Consider the following 26,839-nt stretch of genomic DNA (forward strand, 5'->3'; position numbering starts at 1 on the left):
ATCAGAAATGAAAGAGGAGAAGTTACAACAGACACATCAGAAATACAAAAGATTATAAGAGAATACTATGAAAAGCTATATGCCAACCAATTCGACAATCTGGAAGAAATGGATAAATTCTTAGAATCATACAACCTTCCAAAATTGGATCAAGAAGAAGTAGAGAATTTGAATAGACCAATCACCAGTAAGGAGATCGAAACTGTAATCAAAAACCTCCCCAAAACTAAAAGTCCAGGACCAGACGGCTTCCCTGCTGAATTCTACAAAATTCAAAGAAGACTTAATGCCTATCCTTCTCAAACTCTTCCAAAAAATTGAGGAGGGGGGACGCTCCCTAACTCATTGTACGAAGCCGACATTATCCTGATACCAAAACCAGACAAGGACAACACAAGAAAAGAAAATTACAGGCCAATATCACTGATGAACATCAATGCAAAAATCCTCAACAAAATACTAGCAAATCGCATACAATACGTTAAAAAGATTATACACCACTATCAAGTGGGATTTATTCCAGGTATGCAGGGATGGTTCAACATTCACAAATCAATCAACGTAATACACCACATTAATAAAATGAAGAACAAAAATCACATGATCATCTCAATAGATGCAGAGAAAGCATTTGACAAGATACAACATCCATTTATGGTAAAAACTCTGAATAAAATGGGTATAGAGGGAAAGTACCTCAACATAATAAAGGCCATATATGACAAACCCACAGCTAATATCATCCTCAATGGTGAAAAAGTGAAACCCATCCCTCTAAGAACAGGAACCAGACAAGGATGCCCACTCTCACCACTCCTATTTAACATAGTACTGGAGGTCCTAGCCAGAGCAATCAGGCAAGAAAAAGAAATAAAAGGGATCCAAATTGGAAAGGAAGAATTGAAACTCTCACTATTTGCAGATGATATGATTTTATATACAGAAAACCCTAAAGAATCATCCAAAAAACTTTTAGAAATAATAAACGAATACGGTAAAGTTGCAGGATACAAAATCAACCTGCAAAAGTCAGTTGCATTTCTATACTAACAAAGAAGTAGCAGAAAGAGAAATTAAGAATACCATCACATTTACAATTGCAACAAAAAGAAAAAAATACCTAGGAATAAACTTAACCAAAGAGGTGAAAGAGCTATACACGGAAAACTATAAAACATTGCTGAAAGAAATTGAAGAAGACATAAAGAAATGGAAAGATATTCTGTGCTCTTGGATTGGAAGAATTAGCATAGTTAAGATGTCCATACTTCCTAAAGCCATCTGTAGATTCAATGCAATCCCTATCAAAGTTCCAACAACATTTTTCACAGAAATAGAACAAAGAATTCTAAAATTTATTTGGAACAACAGAAGACCCCAAATAAGTAAAGGAATCCTGAGAAAAAAGAACAAAGCTGGAGGTATCACACTCCCTGATTTCAAAATAGACTACAAAGCTATAGTAACCAAAACAGCATGGTACTGGCACAAAAACAGATACCAGATCAATGGAATAAAATCGAAAGCCCAGAAATAAACCCACACATCTATGGACAGCTAATCTTTGACACAGGAGCCCAGAACATACAATGGAGAAAAGAAAGTCTCTTCAACAAATGGTGTTGGGAAAACTGGATAGCCACATGCAAAATAATGAAAGTAACCCTTACCTTACACCATACACAACAATTAACCTAAAATGGGTTAAAGACTTGAATGTAAGACCTGAAACTATGAAACTTCTAGAAGAAAACATAGGCAGTACGCTCTTCGACATCGGTCTTAGCAACATCTTTTCAAGCACCATGTCTGACCGGGCAAGAGAAACAATAGAAAAAATAAACAAATGGGACTACATCAAACTAAAAAGCTTCTGCACAGCAAAGGAAACCATCAACAAGACAAAAAGACAACCTAACAATTGGGAGAAGATATTTGCAAACCATACATCTGATAAGGGCTTAATCTCCAAAATATATAAAGAACTCATGCATCTCAACAACAACAAAACTACCAACCCAATTAAAAAATGGGCAAAAGACCTGAACAGACATTTCTCCAAAGAAGATACACAGATGGCCAACAGACACATGAAAAGATGTTCCAAATCATTAACTATCAGGGAAATGCAAATCAAAACTACAATGAGATATCACCTCACGCCCGTCAGAATGGCTATAATTAACAAGACAGGAAACAACATGTGTTGGAGAGGATGTAGAGAGAAGGGAACTCTCATACACTGCTGGTGGGAGTGCAAACTGGTGAAGCCACTACGGAAAACAGTATGGAGGTTCCTCAAAAAATCAAGGATAGAACTACCATATGATCCAGCCATCCCACTGCTGGGTATTTATCCACAGAACTTGAAAACACCAATTTGTAAAGATACATGCACCCCTGTGTTCATTGCAGCGTTATCCATAATAGCCAAGACTTGGAAGCAACCTAAGTGCCCATCAAGGGACAAATGGATAAAGAAGATGTGGTATATATACACAATGGAATACTACTCAACCATAAGAAACGATGAAATCCAGCCATTTGTGACAACATGGATGGACATTGAGGCTATAATGCAAAGTGAAATAAGTCAGAGGGAGAAGGTCAAATACCGTATGATTTCCTTCATTAAGTAGCAGATAATAACAATAATAAACAGACACATAGAGACAGAGATTGGATTGGTGGTTACCAGAGGGTACGGGGGGAGGGAGGAGGGCGAAAGGGATAATTCGGCACATGTGTGTGGTGATGGGTTGTAATTGGTATTTGAGTGGTGAACATGATGTAATCTATGCAGAAATAGAAGTATAATCATGTACACCTGTATTTATACAATGTTATAAACCAATGTTACTGCAATAAATAAAAATTAGAAAAAAAAATCAATCAATGTAATCTACCACATCTAAAGGCTAAAGGAGAAATGTCATATGATTTTATCAATTTATGGAGAAAAAGCATTTGACAAAATCCAACACTCATTCATGATAAAAACTGTCAACAAACTAGGTATAGAAAGTAATTTCCTCAACTTGATAAAGAGCATCTACAAAAATCCTGCAGCTATTAAATTTATCTGTGAGAAAATGATCACTTTCCCCCTAAGATCATGATAAGGATGGTCCCTCTCACCATTCATAATCAGCATCATACTAAAAGTCTTAACTAGTGCAATAAGAGAGAAAAGGAAATAAAAGGTATGCAAATTGGGAAGGAAGAAATAAAACTGTTTTTGTTCAAAGATGACATGATTGTCTATGTAGAATATCCCGGAGAATAACAAAAAATCTCTCAAAACTAATAACTGAATACAGCAAGTCTGCAGGATACAAGCTTAATACAGAAAAGTCGATTGTTTTCTTAATCCAGCAATTAACAACTAGAATCTGAAGTTAAAAAAAATACCATAAACAAAAGCAACAACAAAAAAATGAAACACGTATAAATCTAACAAAATATGTGCATCATCTATATGCAGAAAGCAATAAAACTCTGATAAAAGAAATCAAAGAAGATCAAAATATGGAGAGATGTTCCATGTTCATGAATTGAAAAATTCAATGTTGTCAAAATGTCAATTCTTCCCAACTTGATTTATAGATTCAACACAGTCTCAGTCAAAAACCACAGGGGCCGGCCCGGTGTTGCAAGCAGTTAAGTGCGCGGGCTCCACTGCGGCGGCCCGAGCTTCGCTGGTTCGGATCCCGGGCGCGCACCAACGCACTGCTTGGCAAGCCATGCTGTGGCGGCATCCCATATAAAGTGGAGGAAGATGGGCACGGATGTTAGTCCAGGGCCAGTCTTCCTCAGCAAAAGAAGAGGAGGATTGGCAGATGTTAGCACAGACTGATCTCACAAAAAAAAAAAAAAAAATACAGCAAGCTTTTTTGCAGATATTGACAAAATGTTTCTAAACTTTATATGAAAAGGCAAAGATGGAACAGCTACCACAATATTGAAGGAGAACAAATTTGGAAAACTCACACTATCTGATTTCAAGGCTTGCTATGAAGCTACAGGAATGAAGACAGCATGGTATTGCAAAAGAATAGACACATACATCAATGGAACAGAATAGAGAGCCCAGAAACAGACCAACACAAATATAATCAACTGATCTTTGACAAATGAGCAAAGGTAATTCAATGGAGAAAGGACAGTATTTTCAACAAATGGTGCTGGAAAAATTGGACATCCATATACAAAAACACAGATCTAGACATAGACCTTATATCTTTCATAAAAATTAACTCAAAATAAATTATAGACCTAAATGTAAAATGCAAAAGTGGAAAACTGGTAGACAAAGACGTAGGAGAAAATCTAGGTGATCTTGGATTTGGCAATGAGTTTTTAATACAGCACTAAAAGCATGATCCATAGAAGAAAAAAATGATAAATTGGACTTTATTAAAGTTAACATCTTCTGTGAAACACACTGTTAACAATATCAAAAGACAAGCCATAGACTGGAAAAAAATATTTACAAAACACATATCTGACAAAGGACTTATATGCAAACACACAAAGAACTCTTAAAAGTGAACAATAAGAAAAAAAACAACCTAATTAAAAAATGGGCAAAAAACTTGAACAGACACTTCACCAAGTAGATACATAGATAGGAAATAAGCAGATGAAAATATGCTAAACAAAATTTGTCATTAGGGAATTACAAATTAAAATAAGATACCATTATACACTTATTAGAATGGCTAACATTTTTTAAAAAGCTGAAATAATTGCTGATGAGGATGTAAAGCAATAGGAACTCTCATTCATTGCTGCTAGGAATGCAAAATGCGACAGTCATTTTGAAAGACAGTTTGGCACTTTCTTACAAAACCAAACGTAGTCTTGCCAGACAATCCCGAAATCATACTCCCAGATATTTACCAAACTGATTTGAAAACTTATATCCCCACAAGCATGGGCATGTGAATGTTTATAGCAGCTTTATTTATAATCACCAAAAATTGGAAGCAACCAGAATGTTCTTCAATAGGTGAAGGTATACACAAACTTTTGTATATCCATGCAATAGAATATTATTCTGCAATAAAAAGGAATGAACTGTCAAACCACAAAAAGACATGGAAAAATCTTAAATACCTACTGCTACGTAAAAGAAACCAGTCTGCAAAAAGGCAAAACTATAGCAAGGATAAAAAGATCAGTGGTTGCCAAGAGTTCAGGGTAAGAGAATAAGGATTAATAAGTGGTGCCCAGGAGATTTTTTTTAGGGTAGTGAAACTATTCTGTATGATACTGTAATTGTGCTTACACGGCTATGCTTTTATCAAAACCCATAGAACTTAACAGCACGAAGAATGAGCCTTAATGTATGCAAACTTTAAAACCATCATTTAGGAGGTTGGAGACACTAGGATGGAATTCAGAATGTGACAAAACAACCTAACTGTATTATGAACGTATGAAATGATCTCACCAAAGGGGATGTGGTAAAAAGTTGTTGTCCGAAGCAACTTTGGAAATGAGTGTAATCTGTAAGACTAAAGGCAAAAGAAATTGCATATCAACACCGGATTCTTGTTGATAAAGTTGCTTCCTACAAGGGTACTGGTTAACAATTCTGATACTGTTATACATGTATACTGGGATTGAACAATTATGTAAACTGATGGTGGATGGCGGGAGCCAGGTTTTTCACTGTTATAGTGGGAGGTTAGAGACAAGAAAGGAGAAGAGGCTAGAATGATCCATGTGGTAATGGATTAGAGTTGGAGATATTAGTATGAACTCATATTTAGCTTAATATGGACATACATGGTTACGTATAGAATTGTTTATTGGTGCATTTATATACACTAATTAGTATGCATTCATCTATTTCCTTGCAAATGTTTCAGCTGAGAGAAGTAATGACACACAAAGACAACAAGCACATCCAGTGCCTAGATCTTGCTTTCTTTCTTTTTTTTTTAATTAAGGTACAATTGACAAATAAAATTGTAAGATATTTAAAAAAAAAAAAAAGAAAAAAGGAAAAAAGTTTTCTGCTTGTGATGAGAACTCCTAGGATTCACTCTCTTAACTTTCCCATGTATCATATATCAGTGTTAGTTGTAGTCATCATGCTGTATATTACATCCCTAGTACTTAGTTATCTTATGACTGGAAGTTTGTACCTTTTGACCACCTTCCTCCAATACCCACTCTCCCCACCACCCTGCCTCTGGTAACTACAAGTCTGACCTCTTTTTCTGTGAGTTTGATGCTGGGTTTTTTTTTTTTTTTTGTGAGGAAGATCAGCCCTGAGCTAATATCCATGCCAATCCTCCTCTTTTTGCTGAGGAAGACTGGCCCTGAGCTAACATCAAATGCCAATCCTCCTCCTTTTTTTCCCCAAAGCCCTAGTAGATAGTTGCATGTCATAGTTGCACATCCTTCTAGTTGCTGTGTGTGGGACGCCACCTCAGCATGGCCTGACAAGCGGTGCGTCTGTGCATGCCAGGGATCCGAACCTGGGCCGCCAGTAGCAAAGCACGGGCACTTAACCGCTAAGCCACAGAGCTGGCCCCATGTTTGCTTTTTTTTAGATTCCACATATAAGTGAGATCATACAGTATTTGTCTTTCTCTGTCTGACTTATTTAATTTAGCATAATCCCTTCAAGGTTCATCAATGTTGTTGCAAATGGTAGGATTTCCTCCTTTTTTATGGTTGAATAGTATTCCATTGTATATATATATATACATTCCAAACTTCTCAATCCATTCACCCATTGATGAACACTTAGGTTGTTTCCATGTCTTTGCTATTGTAAATAATGCTGCAATGAACATGGGGGTGCAGATATCTTTTGGAGTTAGTGTTTTCATTTCCTTTGGATATATTCTCAGAAGTGGAATTGCTGGATCATATGGTAGTTTTATTTTTAATTTTTTGAAGATCCTCCATACTGCTTTCCATAGTGGCTGTACCAGTTTACAATCCTACCGAGAGTGCACAAGGGTTCCCTTTTCTCCAGAGTCACACCAGCATTTCCCTCTTGTCTTTTTGATGATGGCCACTCTAACAGGCATGAGGTGATCTCTCATTGTGGTTTTTTGTTTTTTTTTTTTTTAAGATTTTATTTATTTATTTTTTTTCCTCCCAAAGCCCCAGTAGATAGTTGTATGTCATAGCTGCACATCCTTCTAGTTGCTGTATGTGGGACTCGGCCTCAGGATGGACGGAGAAGTGGTGCCTCGGTGCGCGTCCGGGATCCGAACCCGGGTCGCCAGCATCGGAGCGCGCACACTTAACCACCAAGCCACGGGGCCGGCCCCTCATTGTGGTTTTAATTTGCATTTCCCTAATGACTAGTGATGCTGAGCATCTTTTCACGTACTTGTTGGCCTTGTATATCTTTGTTGAAGAAATGTCTACTCCAGTCCTTTGTCTATTTCTTAATTGGGTTATTTGCTTTTCTGTTGTTGAGTTGTATGAGTTCCTTATATATTTTGAATATTGACTCCTTAAAAGATACACGGTTTGCAAATATTTTTTCTCTTTCTGAAGGTTGTCTTTTCACTTTGTGTGTGCTTTCTTTTGCTATGCAGAAGCTTTTTAGATGGGGTCCCACTTGTTTATTTGTGATTTTGTTGCTTATGCTTTAGGTCACATATCAACACATAGGTTTTATTTGAAGTTTAAGAAGAAAAAATGGGCAATCAGAAACAGGGGTAAGATGTGGGCATATAGGTATTTTTCACATAAGACTTCACATCCCAAAATATTAGCTTACTATAGAATTCTGTCATCTATTCTTGCTTTTGTCTAAACAAAGAACAACAAAAATCCCAACCTGCATAGTATAAACAATGATCGTCTAGTTCCATCAAAAGCTCTTCATTCACTCAGCAAATATTTGAGTCCCTCTTATGTGCTGGCCTGGAGAGCAAGGAGGATCAAGAGACATTCTCTTCCTTTGAGTAGCTCATTGTCTAATGGACAATATGGATAAACAACCAGATAGTTAGAAAGACCTGTGTTAAGAGCCACGATAAAGATGAGCATGGGGTACTATGGGAGCACTGGGGAAGGCCACCTAAGCCCAAGGACTTCCAGGGGAGAGCTTTGACATTTGAGTAGGAATTAACCAGAGGAAACAGAGGTGGAAGTAGTCTCTAGAAACAGAACCACCATAAGCAAAGGCAGAGAGGTATGAGAGAGAAGAGTAATTACTTCAGTGTGACTGCAGCACAGATGTAAGGAGGGCTGAGAGAGATGAGGCTGGACAGGCGGTCCTGAATATAAAATTTTGAATAGGACTTTTTCGCTGTTTTATAAAAACACCTTAGTTCCTTAATTGCATTCAAAATGTATTTTGTTGAGACCAAATATAATTTCTTTCCTACTTCTGTTTGGCTATGTATTTTTTAAAAAACCTCTTCTCCTTGGAGAGCAGTAAATGACAGACAGACGTAAGTTTTGTGCAAATGTCAATTACAGTTGGATCATAAATTACACAGCAACGACCTGCCTTCACCAGTTGACATATAGCGGGGGACTTTGGGAAGTACTGAATACCTGAAGATAAATCAACTCCTCCTCTGGGAGGTGAGTTTATTCTTCTTTGAACTCGCAGGGTCTTGAGTGTCTGCACAGCTTGGGAGGGAGGCCGTGGTATGGAGCACCTGGTTCAGCCTCTCACTGGGGGAGAACTGAATCTTCGTTTCCGACCTCTTCTCCCCAGGGAACTCGCAGAGACTCCTTTGCTGCCTCAGATTGCCCTGTCATCTGTCAGGTGTTACAGAGGTCGACAGTGGGGGAAGTCTCTGGAATCTCAGCGACGGGGTCTGGAACCAAAGGGGGTCTAGCCCTCCCTCTCCTGGGCGTAGCGATACGTAAGCACCGCGTGTACCAGAGACAACACGGTCAGAGGGCAGCTGACAGACAAACCAATTCCACCCTGAAAACGCTCCCAGGCTTTCCACATCGACTTGCCTGCACCGACTCTGGGCATCAGAATGTCTTTTCTCCAACTCTCCTGACAAACTCTGGACTCTGAAAGGTTCCTTTGCACCAGTTAAGCAAATCATCACTTATTAGCAACTTTAAGTAACCTCCAGTTCCTTTAGATGACTTTCATTCTTCTTTGTCCTGGATATTTTTAAATGACGGATAAAAATATCTATTCTCAGAGCTGCATGAGATAAAAATGTTTGCCCCGAAAGGAATGACTTCTTGATTTAGGTAAGGCTTCATTTCAAAGAGTATATCTTAAATAGAAATACAGTTCATATGAAATTAAAATCTGACAAATTCATTGTGACATAGTCTATTTTCTCCACTGCAATACTTTTTATGGAGTTAAAAAAAGAAAAAAAATCAAGGTAAACTTGGTAAATGGAGCAGAAGAACAACGAAGCACAAAACAGAAACATACTTATTCTGAGACCTAGGCCATGTCCTAAGAAGAAAGTGGTTCCTGTTTGTTGGCAAGAAGAGAAAACTGCTAGACACTATGTCTCCTGCACAATAGGACAGTAAGAAAAGTGTATCTCGGCTGAGTAAATCAAGAGACTGACTCCTTCTGCCAGATCTGGGAGGAATTTCTCTTCTCTATTAACCTTTGATTAACTGCTGTTAAACACTTCTTAACACTGCAATAATTGCTTTATATAACTCAATTTATCATTACAACTATAAGATAGGCGCTACTGTTAGCCCCGTTTTACCAATGAAGGAACTGAAGCTCAGAGAGGTCAAGGAACTTGCTCAAGGTCACACAGCCAGTAAGCTGCAGAACCTAAAGTCAAACCCTTGTCAGTCTGACTCAAAAACCGTTTTCCTGAACTTTTATACTGTATACTGTACTTCCTTTACCTCGTGACAATGCTGAGTTCATTAAGAAGTGAGAAACCACTTCTATGTAAAGTATTCCCGTGGACCTCATGTAATCCTGAACTATTTAACAAAACTGTTCTGTGGGGTTTTTCTATCCCTGTGCTACCCCATCCGCACACCTGTATTCCCCATCCATCCCTCTAGGCGTGGAGGGACTAGCAGGACAGGGTAGCTAAAGCTAGCACCTTTGCAAAGCATTTTGTTTCAAGGTGTCCCATTTCGTTACCTCATTAACGAATGGCTACAAAGAATCAAAGAGAACAACAATCTGTCCACCCCTTGACCCCCTCCTTTGACCCAACTTACTCCATGGAGTCGATGATTTTTTTTGGCTCCACAGGGCATGGATAGATGACTTCATCGATGTGCTTCAGGTTACAATTTGAATAGGCAGTAGAGATATGTATGAAGGCTTCGAGCTTTGGCATCTGACTGGCCATAAGCAAGAGCTGCTGGGTGGCAGCGACGTTTAGTTGCACGGCATGTCTAGAGAAGATGAAGCGGAAGGAGACACATTGAGGCCACTCAGCATCCTGCCTTGCTGTACGTCACCTACTCCAGTCACTGGCAGAGCCATCTGATTTTTGTGGCTGCCTCAAAGGACCAGGAAGAAAAGTATGAGTCATGACTACACAGTTATGTGACACTTGGAACGTGTTATATGTGGGTGATGTATCCTGTGCACATAAATCTTATTCATTGAAGCATTTGTGCATATTGCATTTAGAAGTCATGGTTCTAAAAACAACTGGAAGGAAAAAAATCACAATCCTCTGAGTTTATAAAGAAGCTACTTAAGCAGCCATTAAAAGAACAAAAATATGTAAATTAAGCATCGATTCAAGAAGTTGGAAAATTTAAATAAATTGGAGGAGAGCAACAGTGGATATAGAATGAGAATTATAAGTTTCTAATGCAAAGGTCCAGGTCAGACATGAAAATTGATGTCAAAATCCTAAATTTTAGCTAATAGAATAGAAAGCCACATAAACACAATATGTGATAACAATGAAATAGTTCTTTCCAGAAATACATGGTTTATACAATATTAGGAAACCTATTAATGTAATTTAATTCAAAAAGAGAAAAACTATATGATCATCTATATATATTTTGAAAAGTTGAAAAATGACATTCAATATCCATTTCCAATCAAATTTTTAAAATATATATATATCAATGTGTTATCCTGTATCATGCTTAATAGCCAGCCCGGGAGATCTGGTGGTTAAGATTTGGCGCTCTCACCACAGCATCCAGGGTTCATTTCCAGGTCAGGGAACCACACCACTTGTCTGTCGGTTGTCATCCTGTGGCAGCTGCGTGTTGCTGTGATGCTGAAAGCTATGCCACTGGTATTTCAAATACCAGCAGAGTCACCCATGGTGGACAGGTTTCAGAGGAGCTTTCAGACTAGACAGACTAGGAAGAAGGACCTGGCCACCCGCTTCCAAAAAAATTGGCCATGAAAACCCTTTGAATAGCAGCGAACTATTGTCTGATATAGCGCTAGAAGGTGAGAGGATGGCGAAAAAGACCGGGCAGGGTTCCGCTCTGCTGTCCACAGGGAAGCTAGGAGTCGGAATCAACTCCATGGCACTAACAACAACAATCATGCTTAATGGTGAAAGTTGAGCACTGCTTTTCAAGTCAGGGCAAGAACGATGTCTACAACACCACTACTGCTTCACAGTGCTCTGAAGTTCCAGCCTTGTCATTAGAGAGGAAAATAAAACTAATGATCAGATCTAACATTGTAAAGACAGTCAGGAAAATCACTATCAGATTATATAATTGTATATCTGGAAAACAGCAACTATACAAATAAAAATCAGAGAGTAAAATGGAAGAAAAGCACACATTCAAACATTTAAAAAACATATCAAATTAATAATAAATGAATAGGCTCTATATAAAGAAAACCATAAAACTTCATTAAGGGTCAGAACAGAAAAATTGAATAAATAGAAAGACATATATGGTTCTTGGACAGGAAGAACCAATGTTTTAAATATGTTTTTCTAAATGAATCTACATATTCAAGGTAATCCCAATCAAACTCTCAACACTTTTAAAAACTTGGCAAAATTATTCCAAGTTTAATCAAGAATGTAAATAAGTGAGACTAGTCAGGAAAATCTATAAAAAGAGAATGATGTGTGTATACTTCCCTAATAAAATAAAAATTACAGTAATTAAAATACTGTGGTACTGGAAGAGAAAGCCTAATTAATGGAAGAAAATAAAGAGTTCAAAAATGGGAATTTAATATATTGTAAGAGTTTCCTTTCAAATAAAGAGTGAAAATAAATCATTTAATAAATGTCATTTAAGAAGTGACCATCTGTTAGAAATGTTTTAAAAAGTTACTGTACATTAACACCTACACTACTCTTCTTTTTACAGAAGTTTCCTGACTATTCCTCTTTATAGCTAAATAAATTTTAAATGAGTCAGAGATTTAAATGTAAAAATAAAACAAAAATACTGGAAGAAATTATAAATAACTGCATAAAGAATAAAAACAGTTGAGGACAAATGATGAACTATTAAAACATTTTGAACTTTATAAAAGAGTTAATATGCTAACTCTTCCAAGAAGTTTTAAAATTGACAAGAAAAAAATGTTTCAAGAAAAAAATAGGTAAGGAACATGAATAGGCATTTCACAAAAGAATAAAATGCCAATAAGCATTTAAACATCTTCAACCTTTCTAATTATCAAATAAATAAAAATCGAAAGATGCAATGCCATTTGCATTATCATATTGACAATGTTAAATAGAATTAAAACATTATAATACAGTGTTGTTCATGTCAGACATGAGATTCATGTGCATAGGGACAGTGTAAATGGATTCCACCTTTTGGAAAAGCAATTTAGGATCACATGTCAAAATGTAAGCTGTTCATAACCTGGGCACATCTGGTACATATCTGACAATTCTACTTCTGGGAACTTACCCAAAAGGGAACGCGCCCAAAGGTATAAAAAAAAACATATGCACAGAGATGTTCATTCAGAATTGTTTATAATAGTGAAAAACTAGAACAATCCAAAAAATGTCCATCAATACAGAACTGGTTGAGTGTATTACAGACAATTATGTACAATGGAATGTCAAGTAGTCATTACAAATTATAATAGAACATTTATTGACAATGAAAGATATCCAAAAATATAATTGAGCAGCTTGCAAAACATCATTCTCAATATGATGCCATTTTTTTTGTAAAATTGAACATAAATCTGTTTTATTATGGCTGCATAAAGAAATGCCAGAATGGATGTTCTCCACAATATGAAAGGGTTATCTCTGGATGGTAAGATTTTGAAGAAGTTTTACTCCTTTGTATTCTTTTTTCATTGAGAATACATCTTTGTTTTTTAACAGAAACCATAAAGAAACTTAGACAGACATGGGTGCACACCACGTATACATAGAAGCCACGAGAGGGAAATGGGAATGTACCTCAGATGGTCGTCAAAGCGTACAGTGGCGGCACAGTGGAAGACGATGTTTGTGCAGGAGAGAAGCTCCTGCGTGTCCTCCTTGCTGATGGCAAAGTCGCTCTGATTGAGATCTGCAGAGATAGCTCTGATCTTCTCATGCACATGTGGACAAACTTCTTTGACTTTTTCAAAGAGCTAAAACATAAATATAAATCAATATACAGAGATCATCATCACCATCACATTGTTCTTGTTTTCACTGACTTGTTTCATTATAATTCTCAAAGACTGATTTTAGGTGTACTAATGTCACTCAAAGAAGGCATCTACTCAAGAGCCATTTGCTTTATTTCATGCAATTCAAAGTCAGCTTAGTATAATTCCTGCTCCTTTTCATCTGATAAACATTTGAACTTCAGTTCCAAAAACCAGGAAGGAGCGTGTTTTGAGCTGTTTCTGCGGCGTGAAGGAGTGAACGTAAGTCATTCATATCCTGCTCCATCTTCTTGTCCCCTGTAAGGCAGCTTCGTGTTTATACATGGTGACTTTCCATTTTTCACTGGGAAATATTGTTTTCAGTGCAAAATTACCAGCATTTACACAGCCTTTACAAATTACCAGCCTTTACAAAGGAGGGCTCATGAGCACAGGTTAGAAACAACTTGTTTAACTGGCCCAGATCAACGAGACATTTTAGCAGCACAAACATAATTGGAAAATAAATAACAAATCAAGCAAATTTTTAAGAAGTAAAACAAATAAAAATTTTATATAATCTCATTCTAATATAAATGGCAGTTATTGTCTAGTAAGAGAATTACATGAGCTCATGTACTTTTTATGGGATTTTAATTGATTTTTTTAATATTCTAATTTATACAAGAAAAAAGAAAGAGGTGGTGGCAGTTTTAGCTTTTATTACAATTATTCAGATGGATTGGAGTCTCTACTTTCCCCTTCACATGGAAGTTCTTAGATTAAATTGGTATTTTCCATTTTCTCAGAAAATATGATTTTAATAAAATGATCTTGGTTCCAACCTATTTTGATAAAATGGAATTTTACTGTAATATTGGCATGGTATGTTAACAGTGAGGAAAAGGAAAGTAAGGCTAAATGTTTAGAAAGGTTAAGAGGAGAGAAAATAAATCTGTGGTTTTAATCATAGTGAAGTGGCAGAGACAGCCCTCTTCTCCCCTTTAACCACAGACGAATTTTCATTATTTCCTCAATCCTTAGTAGCAGCCTTTTCTCTCCATTAGAGAGCTACCCCGGGCTTTTTTATTAGGCACTAAGAAATTGACCTCAGATAGTCAGAGAAATCATGTCTCATTTGTACTAGGCAAGACCATGTTCAGAGGCCATCCTGGGAATTCAGTAAGAGTGACTGTGGAAGAGAGTTGAATCCATATATTGTCCTGGCAAGTTAATATACTTCTGTCTCTGAGGTACCATTTTTCTGCACTATAGGGTCAGTGGGGTGTTACTATAATTCTGAAAATAATTTGGAAGTTAGGTCAATCTTCAGTACTTTTTTGATGTCTGGGATTGAGAAGGTCGATAAAGCATCTGAGAGACATTCTCAACAAAGGTCATTCTGGCTCTTCCAGAATGATATTTAACAGCTCTTCTAATCTTGATGAATCATAGCCTGAAAAATATTTGCTTTCATAGTCAAATGTTTTCCTTCTTGTAGTTCATGTTCATTGTACAACAAACACATATTGGATATTTTTTGATATGTTTATCTAAAATTTGTACAATTTCTCTCTTTGTTATTAGTTGAATTTGTAGAAGGATCTTTTTTGAGTCTGCGTGATAGATTTTACTCACGGGAAATTTATTTAGGATTCTGTGGTGTCTTTGACTCTGGCCTGTGATAATTTTTGGCTGCTTGAGAGCAAGAAGTGGAGGATGACGTCAGTGTCCACCCTTCTAGCAATGGGGTTCCTCACATATGACGTACGCTGCCATACATACATTTTCTCTTGCCTTTGGTTTTGGTGACTTTAAAGGCAAAGAACACTGTTATACCATATTCTACCTTCAGACAACCTGATCGATGTTGAACAGCACCAAGACACCGATTTACAGCATTCCTATTTTAGGAGATAATTACTGTTATGGAAATAATGTCCCGATCTACATTCTACTTATTGATTTATATTTTCAAATGGGAGAGCATATCTGAATGAACATAGTGCAATTGAAAAAAAAATCTAAGTTTTCTGATCCAGATGGTATTGATTATGGTCAGCCAAAATAAAATCAATGAATTGGCTGCATCAATTCCAACTACAGTGCTAAATAAGAGTTCCAGTTTACTCTATTACCCATTCCTAATAATATGACTTTCTGTGTCTGGAGTCTCACCATACTGCTATAGCTTCTAACAAACTAATACTCTTTAAATGTTGCCACATCCTTTCTATTCCATTCTATGGATCTTTCACATCCATTCTATTTATAGAATGCTAGAGACTACAGCCAACTGCCAGCCAACAGGTCAGTGCTTTTTAAAGTGTTATCCACCATGCGAACTGCATTGGAATCACTAGGATGCATATTAAAAATGTATATTCCTGGGTCCCATCCCATACCTTCTAAATAAGAAATTACTGAGGCATAGCCAGGAGTTTGCATTTCACATCAAGTTCTCTAGTTGATTTTAACTGACCAGAAGATGAGAACTTTTCTAGTTGGAGTGTTAACATGGATAACTGCTGCTGAGCAACTGTGTATGATTGATTTCTCTCTGTAACTGCCCAGGGCAGTTATAAGACATGAGTGTTTTTCAAACTGTGTAGGCATACAAAATATCTGGGAACCAGTTAAAATGATTTCCTTACTCCACTCTCAGAGATCTTGATTCAGCAGGTTTGGTATGTAACCCAGAAATTGTATTTCTTAACCAGCCACACAGATAGGTCTGACGGTCTGGGTACCATACTTGAAGAAACACTGACTCTGAAAATTCTCCATTTTTAAAGTCAGGGCTTAAATTTCCCCCTCTGGTTTGTAAACTCCTTGATTCTTGTTTATCTTTATGCTCGACAGCACCCAGTTCATTGAAAAGACTCCAATTTTGCTTGTTGAATTGAAATTAACTACTGTAAGAAGAGTAATAGAACCGTAAATGGGAGCTTGATTCCTGAAGTTGTTTGGTTACTCACTCTTCTTCATTGGTGGGATGAGAGACAGCAGATATTTACTACTAAAAGAAGACACAAAGTGTTCCCTTGGGTCCTGGGTATTAACTGTCAAGGAGCTGGAAAGCCTCAGAGCAGACTCCCTTCTTTTGTAATAATAACAAGAATGAAGGACAGATGAAATGAGGCAAATGGATCTCAGTAGACACCAGCTCTTTTTTTTCTTTTGCTAATACGAGACATTAATTAAAGGTAAGAAAAAATAGATGGATTAAAAATGAGTGAAGAAAAAATATAATTTCAAAAATTTCATTGAAGGTCCACCAATAACGAACTTCATATAATTATTTTAGATTCTAAGGGTTTATCATATTCCTTCTCATATATTCTTTCTTTAATGGCATAGGACCGAGAAGGTAGAGTTGAGTAACTACAGCCATTTATGAAAACTCAAGCAGAGGGACTGCTGCTTTTCCATTTTATGAAACAGTACTCTTGATGGGAGCAGGACTGTCCGTGGTCACTGACAGATAACAGCTGGGAGGTGAACTAAGCATTTCAAACTAATAACAAACCTCTACATTTCTCTCGGAAAGTCTAGGAGTGTTCCACTGATTTGACATTACATAGGCAAATATTTCTCTCTCAATTTGTTTTTAAACACGAGAGACTATTCTATTTATGACAATAGTTATTTATAGCCCAGAGGCAAGAGAGAAACTTTGCAAATCCTGAGTAAGAATACTCAGCAGAATGACAAAACCAGAAAGAGAAATTTTTGGATTCAATAAACTCCTTGGGCATGACTTCTGCAGCCAGACACTAAGACCACATTTTTATTAGAAGCAGGAATTGGGCAAGAGATGGGGGCATGACATTTATGTTATGCTTTTGAAACAATGGAGAGGTCTTGAACTTGGACTTCTGCAATCGACTTGTTATCCACATGACCTCACTTGGGAGGTATCCACAGGAGATTTGGTCACTACTTCCTGGAGATCATTGAAAATAATCATATCTTTAATAATCATGAGAGTCTTTGATCTTTATTCAGTTTACTGAGTCCATCTCTTCAAATATTACTATATCATTTAGTTCCAATAACCCACCAAAATTTGCTTAATATTTTTACTTCGGGAAAAAAAGTTAAAGTCCCTTAAACTAAAGGGCAATCTCTGTGGAATATCTGGTGTCCTAAAGAGCCTATAATATTTATCAGAGAAATTTTAGAATGCTGAGTAAAAGCAAATCAACGAATTCTGCAATTTAGAATCTGAATAAGAAAGGCTTACTAAGAAAGGATATAATCTAAGTTGAGAACAATTAAACATAAACAAGTACGTGTAAATTAAGGCAAAAAACTATCATACCAATGTAAAGAATCACAAAAACTTACAAAAGGTTAGGATTTTGCTAGTTCACTAATAACTGCCATAAGATATAGAGGATTAACCTAGAAGTTCTATTGCTTTAGTGAGGGTCATTTCTATAGGACCAGAGGCAGTATGGTGTAATAGCCTGGTTATCAAACTTTGGCGTTTGGCATTTTGCCTGGGAAGTTGTTTAAAAATCAAAAAACAAAAACCTCAGACCTTCTGACTCAGGAAAACTCTGGAGATTCTGACTCAACAGTTCTGAGTTGAAGCTTGGGCATCCGCACTTTGTACAAGCTCTCTAGTGAGTCTGATACCCACTGAGGGTGAGAGCCATTGGTGTGCTGTAAAGATCTCTGTCTCTTTGGAGTCAGAAGGCCTGGCTTTGAATCCTACTTCTGCCATTTATTAGCTGCGTGACTGGGGCACGTTACCTCTTGGTGCCTCAGTGTTTTCATCTGCATATTTACCTACAATGCCAATCCCTGGACTATCTCATTCTGTGATCTCAGAAAACTAATGATGCAGTTATTTTCTGCTATTCTTAAAAACAATTTTGCATTAAAAAAATTTCAGTTCACTTTGCATAAGAATCTATAATAAATGCTAAAGGTGACACAATGTTCAATTCTTCATCTTGTTATGCTTTGTTCCCCAAGGTCATTTTCACAGAGTTCTTTGAGAATAAGTATCTGGGCCAGAAAGGAGCTAGGGTACCTAGGAAGACGGAGATGAGTCTTAAGATTATTTCTACTTTCCAGCAGAACAGGTGGCATCTTTGCATTATCCATGCTAACAGATGGGAAAAGTGATGATACTAATCCAGAAGTGGCCATAGTTTTACCTTCCTAATGAAGTTGTCATCATTGGGAGAAATACTAACTGGAGAGCAGTGCATGGTAATCAGAGTGTAGAGGGAGCAGTTTCTTAGGGGAGGCAATGCAATGCACTGGGGAAAACATGGGCTCTGGAGATAAGAGAACTGCATTTAAATTCTGCTTTTTGTCACTTCCATGGCATTTCCTTGGATAGGTGACAACTTTCTTGGATTAATTTCTCACCTGTGTGGTAGCGATATAGGATACCACAGAGTTTTGTGAGATTAAATAGGGTAATGAAAATCAGATGCCTAGCATAGTGCCTGCCACTTAATAGGTTCTTAGTAATAGTGAAACTACCTTTCCGCATCCACAACAAGACTCCATTTTTAAAGGCTGCTAATCAGACAGCTCTATGTGTATGTGTTTGTGTGTCTGTGTGTGTGTGTGTTGGGTCATCCCAAGGTTTCTGATTATACCATGTGATCCAGATACCTGTGAAAACCGAATATATTCCAGAGTCATGTCGAGTCCTGTGGCTTGTTGACTTTTGGAGTGAAATAAGTATGGGCAACTTGAAGCTGTGAGAAAGACTTGATGTGACTGGAAGAAAGTTTAAAGGAAAGAAAGAAGCTCGACATGTGAAATCATGCCAGTGATTGAATTAACTAGTGAATGGGATGATAAAAGAAAATAAGAGATTGAGAAAATAAATTGCTTCTGTTTCTGGGACTGTTAGTATATCCCCAGGACTAAATCAATTTCTTTAGTTTTTGTTTCCTTAAAAGAAAGGAAATTGCCCATGGGGAGAGGCTTAACATGCTTCAACTAATCTGAGTTGAGTAACTGTCAAACTAAAGACCTGTTACACTCTTTTAAAAGTGTGTGTTTGTTAATCATAGGAAACTTAAATTCCTGGCAAGATTATATTCCCTTTAGTCGTCTCAAGTTTATAGAAGCCTCTTGCTTTTGGTGGGATAATTAATTTCTTAGAAAAAATAAAACGTAGTAATGGAACAAAACCTGCATTGGGAATTTAAAAAACAAACTTTTGTTTCCACTTGCTTTTGCCTTATATAGAGATTTAACAGAATCATTAATGTCAATCAGAAATTCATTTTCAGAAGTTGAGAACAAGATTTTACACAGGATAGCCTGGACCAAACGTGAAAACGCTTTTTTTCCTTATGAAAGAGTCTTTGAAAATTAACAAGGAACTTTTACATAAAACAAAATTAACATTTCTATTGGGTGCTTCTTAATACACAACAAGGTCAGATGGTTGGCCTTTTCTTTGCAGGTGTTATTTGGGTCAAAGTAAATTTTTTAGTTTAAAGTTCATTTGTTTAAATGCATTATTTTTCCTCTTAGGGATTAATTTATCTAATGTCTTCTAGAAACTGGCAAACAGTGACAGTCTTGCAAAAAGATTCAAGAAACTATTTTATAAAATGTTACTCTCTTCTATCGTCTTAAACCTAATCAATTCTGTGAACTGAGGGCCCAGAGTGTGACCCTGCGTGATTCATTACGAAAAGGTCTCCAGGGTATTTCAAAGTTGATTTAACTCAGGGGCAAATTAGGGCTTATTGAGTTATTCACATTTTTCCTGAGAAGTTGATTTGAAATATCCAGTGCAACCTGCCAAACTCTGCCTTGGTTTATAAATCCACTTCCTGGTGACATCATACAGGATTGCCCCTCCCTAGAAACCCTGAATTTTGCTTGTTCTTCTCAGATGATGCATTCCAAACCCAGCATAATCTCATTGTAACCCTTCCCTTATCTGATCACTATAGCTTAATAGGAAAAGCCCAACCATTTTTGGTATTCTCTCAATGAAACATTTTTTAAATTCTCACAATCACTCTTAATTAACTACCTCACTCTTAATATAATTTCAACTACTTGGAGTTTTATTTTTTAGGTATGGATATTGTCTTCCTACGATTTTCTTAAAGATTCAAAGTAGATTGTGACCAATTTAAGATGATAAATGGATATGATTGTTGTAAAAAGAAACACATCTTTAACGCACTAAAGAACCTCAAAATGCTCTCAACATTTATTTGAACTTCACAACTCAATGATTCATTTGCAATTATCTGTTATAGTGGGGCAGATAATTGTCATGTCTTGTTAAGCAAAGCCATATTCAAGATAGCAAAGTAAGTAAAATACCAATTTCTCTATCTAAAATTGTTTTTGCTACAATGGAAAGCTGGTTGGTTCATAATTAAATGAGGGCATTTTTCAAATGTAAGGACTAGGCAGCCAGCTTGGGCCCCCTGGGGACCCACAGCTGAATAGCATGGGTGCATGGTGAGCACATTCACATTTCAACACGTGAAATCCAGCTTACTTTCCTTAGAAGCTTCTCAGATTTTGTGAAAGAAACTAGGAGATTTTTTAAAAGCAATGTTGAGGGGGCCGGCCTGGTGCCATACTGGTGAGGTTCGTGCAGCAGCCAGGGGTTTCAGGTTCGGATCCTGGGCAAGGACCTCCACACAACTTATCAAGTGGTGCTGTGGCAGGTGTCCCACATATAAAGTAGAGGAGGATGGGCACGGATGTTAGTCCAGGGCCAATCTTCCTCAGCAAAAGGAGGAGGATTGGCAACAGATATTAGCTCAGGGCTAATCTTCCACACCAAAAAAAAAAAAAAAAAAACAATGTTGAATACTTGAAATCATATTACTAATAAAAAAATAAGTCAAACTATTTAATTTTGATAAACAGTTTCAAAACTAAAAATCAACTGAACTTATATCTACTGACATAATTTTGGAAATTTCATGATTGCTTTGCTGCCTTATTTATTTACTGTTTTAAAAAGTGGGTTTTTTTCCCCCACTATAAAAGTAAAACACGTTCAATGTAATTGTATTCGGAAAACTTTGGAAAAAGTTCACGGTCTTATTTTTTACTGTGAAAGGGGTGCTATTTTCCTCACCATAAATGTAAACACGCTCATTATAATTATAATTTGAAAATTTGGAAGTGCCAAAAGATAAAATTGATTCAAGATCCCATTAGCATTTAGGGCCATTACTTGAGATTATGATTTTATGACTTTTTTTTTGCACTGAATGTATTACAAGCATTTTCTCACGTCATTTAATATTCGATAAAATATGAGTTTTAATGCCTGCATACTTGTCTAACACAGGTATATATCATTGTTTATTGAATCATTCCTCTATTGTGGAATATTCAGATTGGTTCTAGTGTTTGCTACTATAAATAATACTACAGTCAATGTATTTGGACGTTATTTATGTGTTTCTCTGGTTGTTTTCTCAGAGTGCCACTTTAATGATCTTTGTGAGAAAGTCGTCAAGAATCTGCCATTAATTCAGACACCTTTCCTTCCCTTGATATGTTCCTTTAAGTGCCCTGAAAATAGTTAAGAAACTAGTCATATGTGAGGAAACTGATCCTCTCTTCTGATTCTTGAGCCTCAGCTCTATGTGGCCAATGGATTAAAAATATCCTTCTTTCCAAAGCATCTCCCACTTAATTGTCTCCCCCTGAAACACAGAAACAGGAAGTGACAGGTGGTAGCTGTCCGTACCAGGAAAGGAAAGGAATGAAGCAGATGCACGAGTTTTGATGGATAGAGCAGATGTTCTCTTGACCATATTTCCTAGGGATGTAGTGGGAATCACAGGCAAACTGGTAACATTTTTATTTATTATGTCTTAAAGAAAAACTTCCAAGCTTCAGATACCTGATATGATTAGTCCACTATGAAGAACACTGTGTTACTTAAGGTGAGTCAGAATTGATGCATTACTGTGTGTGGCTGGAGGGAAATACTGCTTAAAAGCGACAGCAGGCCTACTTAGGAATAAGGTATGCCTGCACTTACATCACTCTGTGTCAGAATTAAGTTAAATGGCAGAATGTAGACTGGGCCTTGATTCGTAGGAGACATTTCATAAATATTTGCAGAATCTGAGGTCGAACCCAGACAGGAAAGTTCTCATGTTGAAGCAAAAGCCAAGGATGAGAGGGGCCATCCCGTAGAAGTAAAGCTGGCCTGGACCCAGACAAGACCACTGAGAAGCTGGAATGCGTTCAACTTGTTCATTCAACAAATTTGGTTGATTACCTACTAAGTGTCAAGCACTGTGCCAGATGCACAAGACACAGTGGTGACACGTGAGAACAATGACAACGAAAAGGTTTTAGATTTAAAAGTTAAAGGGAAAAAATTGGGATAATAAATATGTTATTGGTTTTGGCAAATCCAATACATTTGAGCAAATGGTATATTATTTGCCAAACCTAAGACTCTCTTACTCTCACTGAATCTGAAGTTAGGAAAGCATAAAAGCAGATAGAATTACTAGGAAATCAAAGTTTTATGAGTGTGTTCCTTTAATTATAACCCTAAATTGGAGAGCGGGTTCTGGTGACCCACGTGTTTGGAATAACCAGCTTACAGTTTTACTCTCCAAATTCTAACCAAATAGAGGAAAATCAGACTTCCTATGGAATATTTTCATTTTTAAAATAAATGTTGCAAAAATATTAAACTACATCATTCTTCTTTTAGGTAGAAGTCCTGGCTCTGTTCATTTTGCGTGGTTCTATCTGACCAAGTAAGTAAAAAATTTATGGAAATACAATTAATGCCTTTGCTACAGAACCAGAAATAGATAGAGACTTAAGAAGAAATTTCCACATTTAAATTTCTTGAGCATTTTGATCAATTGTTCTGTTTTAAAACACTCACGTATATCTTCAATAGTTTTACTATGACAGCAAAGTCTCTTTGAGGCAGAAGATAGACTTTTAATGACAAAAGAAAAATATGTTTTATTCTGAGGTTGAATTTAGGAGCTTATGCGAAGGAAGGCTTAGCAAAGGGGTGGGTAGATAAGACTGATTGCTCACAGAGAGCTAACTTTGTATGCTGCACTTGATACAAGTAGGGCCATCTTGAAAGATTTGGAGAAGAGGTTTTAGAATTACAATTGGAAGATATCTGCTGGGCTAGAAATAGAGAGTCCTAAGAATTCAGAATTTGGCAAATGGCTTCTGGTTGGGTTTTTCTTGGTTTTAAAGTCACCATCAAGCTCCAGTTTAGTTATCTCTGCATTAAAGATGACCAATTGATGGGTATGTTTTGGATTAGTCAAAGTAAAAAGCCAATTATTTTGTGTTTTATACTAACAAAACCCATAAAGAAATTCTACTTTGCCTTTTTAATCCATAGTCAGCTTGGGTCTCCTTGAACCTTATTTAAGTTATGACTGATTACACCCCCAATTCAAGGTCCTCTCCAAGATTATTGAGAATTTCCAGGTGGCTAATTTTTCATAGTGGCCTCTGCTCTTGCTTTGTCTCTAGCTCAGCTATGCTTTAAGATTATTTTATAAAAACATATTTTGTCTACATGTTTAGGTGTTCTGTGTCAGAAGGCATTTTTCTGATCCTCTATTCCAGGATTTGGCAAACTTCTTCTGTAAAGGGCCAGATAGTGTGGTTTCTGTTGCAATTACTCAACTAATAAACTCATTGCTGACCCAACAATTATCTATCCCATTTTCCATCTTTCTATCTTTCCATCACTTGAGTACTGTTTTACTATTATTATTTAAGTGGTAGGAAATCATCTAGCTGTCAGAAAACAAAAAAGACCTTCAATGGAGCACTGACCCCTAAAAGATAAAGCTCAAAATCTCATATTTGAATAATGATAATAAAGCTAATATTTGCCAAACCCTTGTCATGGTCCAGGCACTATTCTAAGTGCCCTTCCGGTATTAACTATTTACATCTCACAACAGAGCAAAAGACAATGACCATTAGTCTCCCTATTTGGGAACCGAGGCTCAGTTATGTAAAGGCTCACTACTCAGTGGTAGTGGGGAGAGGACACCAACTCAGGTCTGTCTGACTCCTGAAACCATGCTCTTCTCAGGATGCTTAGTTCCTAACATCCATTCCTCCATCTCTTGATAATTATCTGGATTATCATTCAGAGGGTCTCTCTTCTTCACTGGTCACTGCGCCTCGGGAGATGATCTCACTCCAGCACTAGGGAAAGGCTTACAGATCTAAGTGCACTCTTACTCCCTGGCCAGTGACTGGCTTAGATCTGGAGTTTCTGAACAAATCAGTACACGGCATACCTCAGGCCACAGGGGTTGGTTCAGAAAATGGACCTGTAACCTCACTCAGGCTAATGAGATGTAAGGGGAAATTTGTTGAGGGTGTCTAGAAAAGAGGTTTCATCAATCTTGAGAGAGAGCTCCAGGGAGATCCTGCTTCTCTTCACACAAAGATTGCCATATATGTACATGAAACTTGAAACTATAACAACCATCTTATTTGTAATGGGGATAAAGCTAGAACAAAATGGCAGAGCTGAGAGAGTCACAGATCAATGCAGCCAGAACCCTAGTTGAGTCATAATTGCTCATCACGGTAGAGTGTAGTCCTGGATTTTTTCCATTGCACAACCAATATACTATCATTGTTTTTCAAGCCAGTTTCAACTGAGTTTTCTTCCAGCTGAAAGCAACCTAACTGATATAATTGTAGTCTTTCATGATCTGGCCTCAGCATATCTTTCTAGTCCTTTATCTCATTTGTTTGGGGCCAAATAAGTCACCCAGAGTTTCCCAAACACACCACAGCATTCATGCATTTGCCAGTCTGATTCTTTCTGCTTTGATTACCTTTTGCTCTCCTCTCTCTGGAGAACTCATGTTGCACTGCAATCATGTTTCACATGACTGTATCTACCACTTGACTTGGCTACGTTCTTTTTTGTCTTGATATTCTTTGTGCCTGGCATACACTCGATACATAGTAAGCGCTTCAGCAAATGTTTGTAGAATTAATAAAAATGATGAGTAGCATGGAAATCTGAATCACAATATGTTCTTTCTATACAAGATAATCATCTAGATCTATGCTAATAAGACTTTCTGTGATAACAGAAATGTTCTATACCTGCTCTGTTCAATAAAATAGCCATTAGCCACATGTGGCTATTGACTACTTGAAATGTGGCTAATGTGACTGAGGAAGTGAATTTTAAATTTCATTCCTCCTCAACAAAATACTAGCAAATCGCATACAACAATACGTTAAAAAGATTATACACCATGATCAAGTGGGATTTATTCCAGGTATGCAGCGATGGTTTAACATTGGCAAATCAATCAACGTGATACACCACATTAATAAAATGAAGAATAAAAATCACATGATCATCTCAATAGATGCAGAGAAAGCATTTGACAAGATACAGCATCCATTTATGATAAAAACTCTGAATAAAATGGGTATAGAAGGAAAGTACCTCAACATAATAAAGGCCATATATGAGAAACCCATAGCTAATATCATCCTCAATGGTGAAAAACTGAAAGCTATCCCTCTAAGAACAGGAACCAGACAAGGATGCCCACTGTCACCACTCCTATTTAACATAGTACTGGAAGTCCTAGACAGAGCAATCAGGCAAGAGAAAGAAATAAAAGGGATCCAAATTGGAAAGGAAGAAGTGAAACTCTCACTATTTGCATATGACATGATTTTATATATAGAAAACCCTAAAGAATCCACCAGAAAACTTTTAGAAGTAATAAACGAATATGGTAAAGTTGCAGGATACAAAATCAACATGCAAAAATCAGTTGCATTTCTATACACTAACAACGAAGTAGCAGAAAGAGAAATTAAGAATACCATCCCATTTACAATTGCAACAAAAAGGATCAAATACCTAGGAATAAACTTAACCAAAGAGGTAAAAGAGCTGTACACGGAAAACTATAAAACATTGCTGAAAGTAATTGAAGAAGACACAAAGAAATGGAAAGATATTCCGTGCTCTTGGATTGGAAGAATTAACATAGTTAAGATGTCCATACTTCCTAAAGCCATCTATAGATTCAATGCAATCCCTATCAAAGTTCCAACAACATTTTTCACAGAAATAGAACAAAGAATCCTAAAATTTATATGGAACAACAAAAGACCCTGAATAGCTAAAGGAATCCTGAGAAAAAGAACAAAGCTGGAGGTATCACACTCCCTGTTTTCAAAATAGACTACAAAGCTATCATAACCAAAACAGCATGGTACTGGCACAAAAACAGACACACAGATCAATGGAATAGAATCGAAAGCCCAGAAATAAACCTACACATCTATGGACAG

The 26,839-nt window shown here is 36.9% G+C and overlaps 1 protein-coding gene across 2 annotated transcripts in view; it reads right to left on the bottom strand.

The window, feature by feature from the left end:
- FAR2 (fatty acyl-CoA reductase 2) overlaps window positions 1-26,839 on the bottom strand; it is a 150,912-nt gene that overhangs the window by 31,013 nt on the left and 93,060 nt on the right. For both annotated transcript variants that reach the window (XM_087442624.1, XM_004435487.3), the window contains exons 3-4: window positions 13,335-13,510; window positions 10,168-10,347 (exon numbers count right to left, since the gene is read on the bottom strand). In XM_087442624.1, coding sequence (XP_087298750.1) covers window positions 10,168-10,347; window positions 13,335-13,510 — 356 coding nt within the window. The remainder of the gene's footprint in view (window positions 1-10,167; window positions 10,348-13,334; window positions 13,511-26,839) is intronic.

Source organism: Ceratotherium simum, chromosome 17 (genome assembly GCF_057802395.1).
Source record: "Ceratotherium simum simum isolate JZ-2026a chromosome 17, ASM5780239v1, whole genome shotgun sequence".
Lineage (NCBI taxonomy): Eukaryota > Metazoa > Chordata > Mammalia > Perissodactyla > Rhinocerotidae > Ceratotherium > Ceratotherium simum.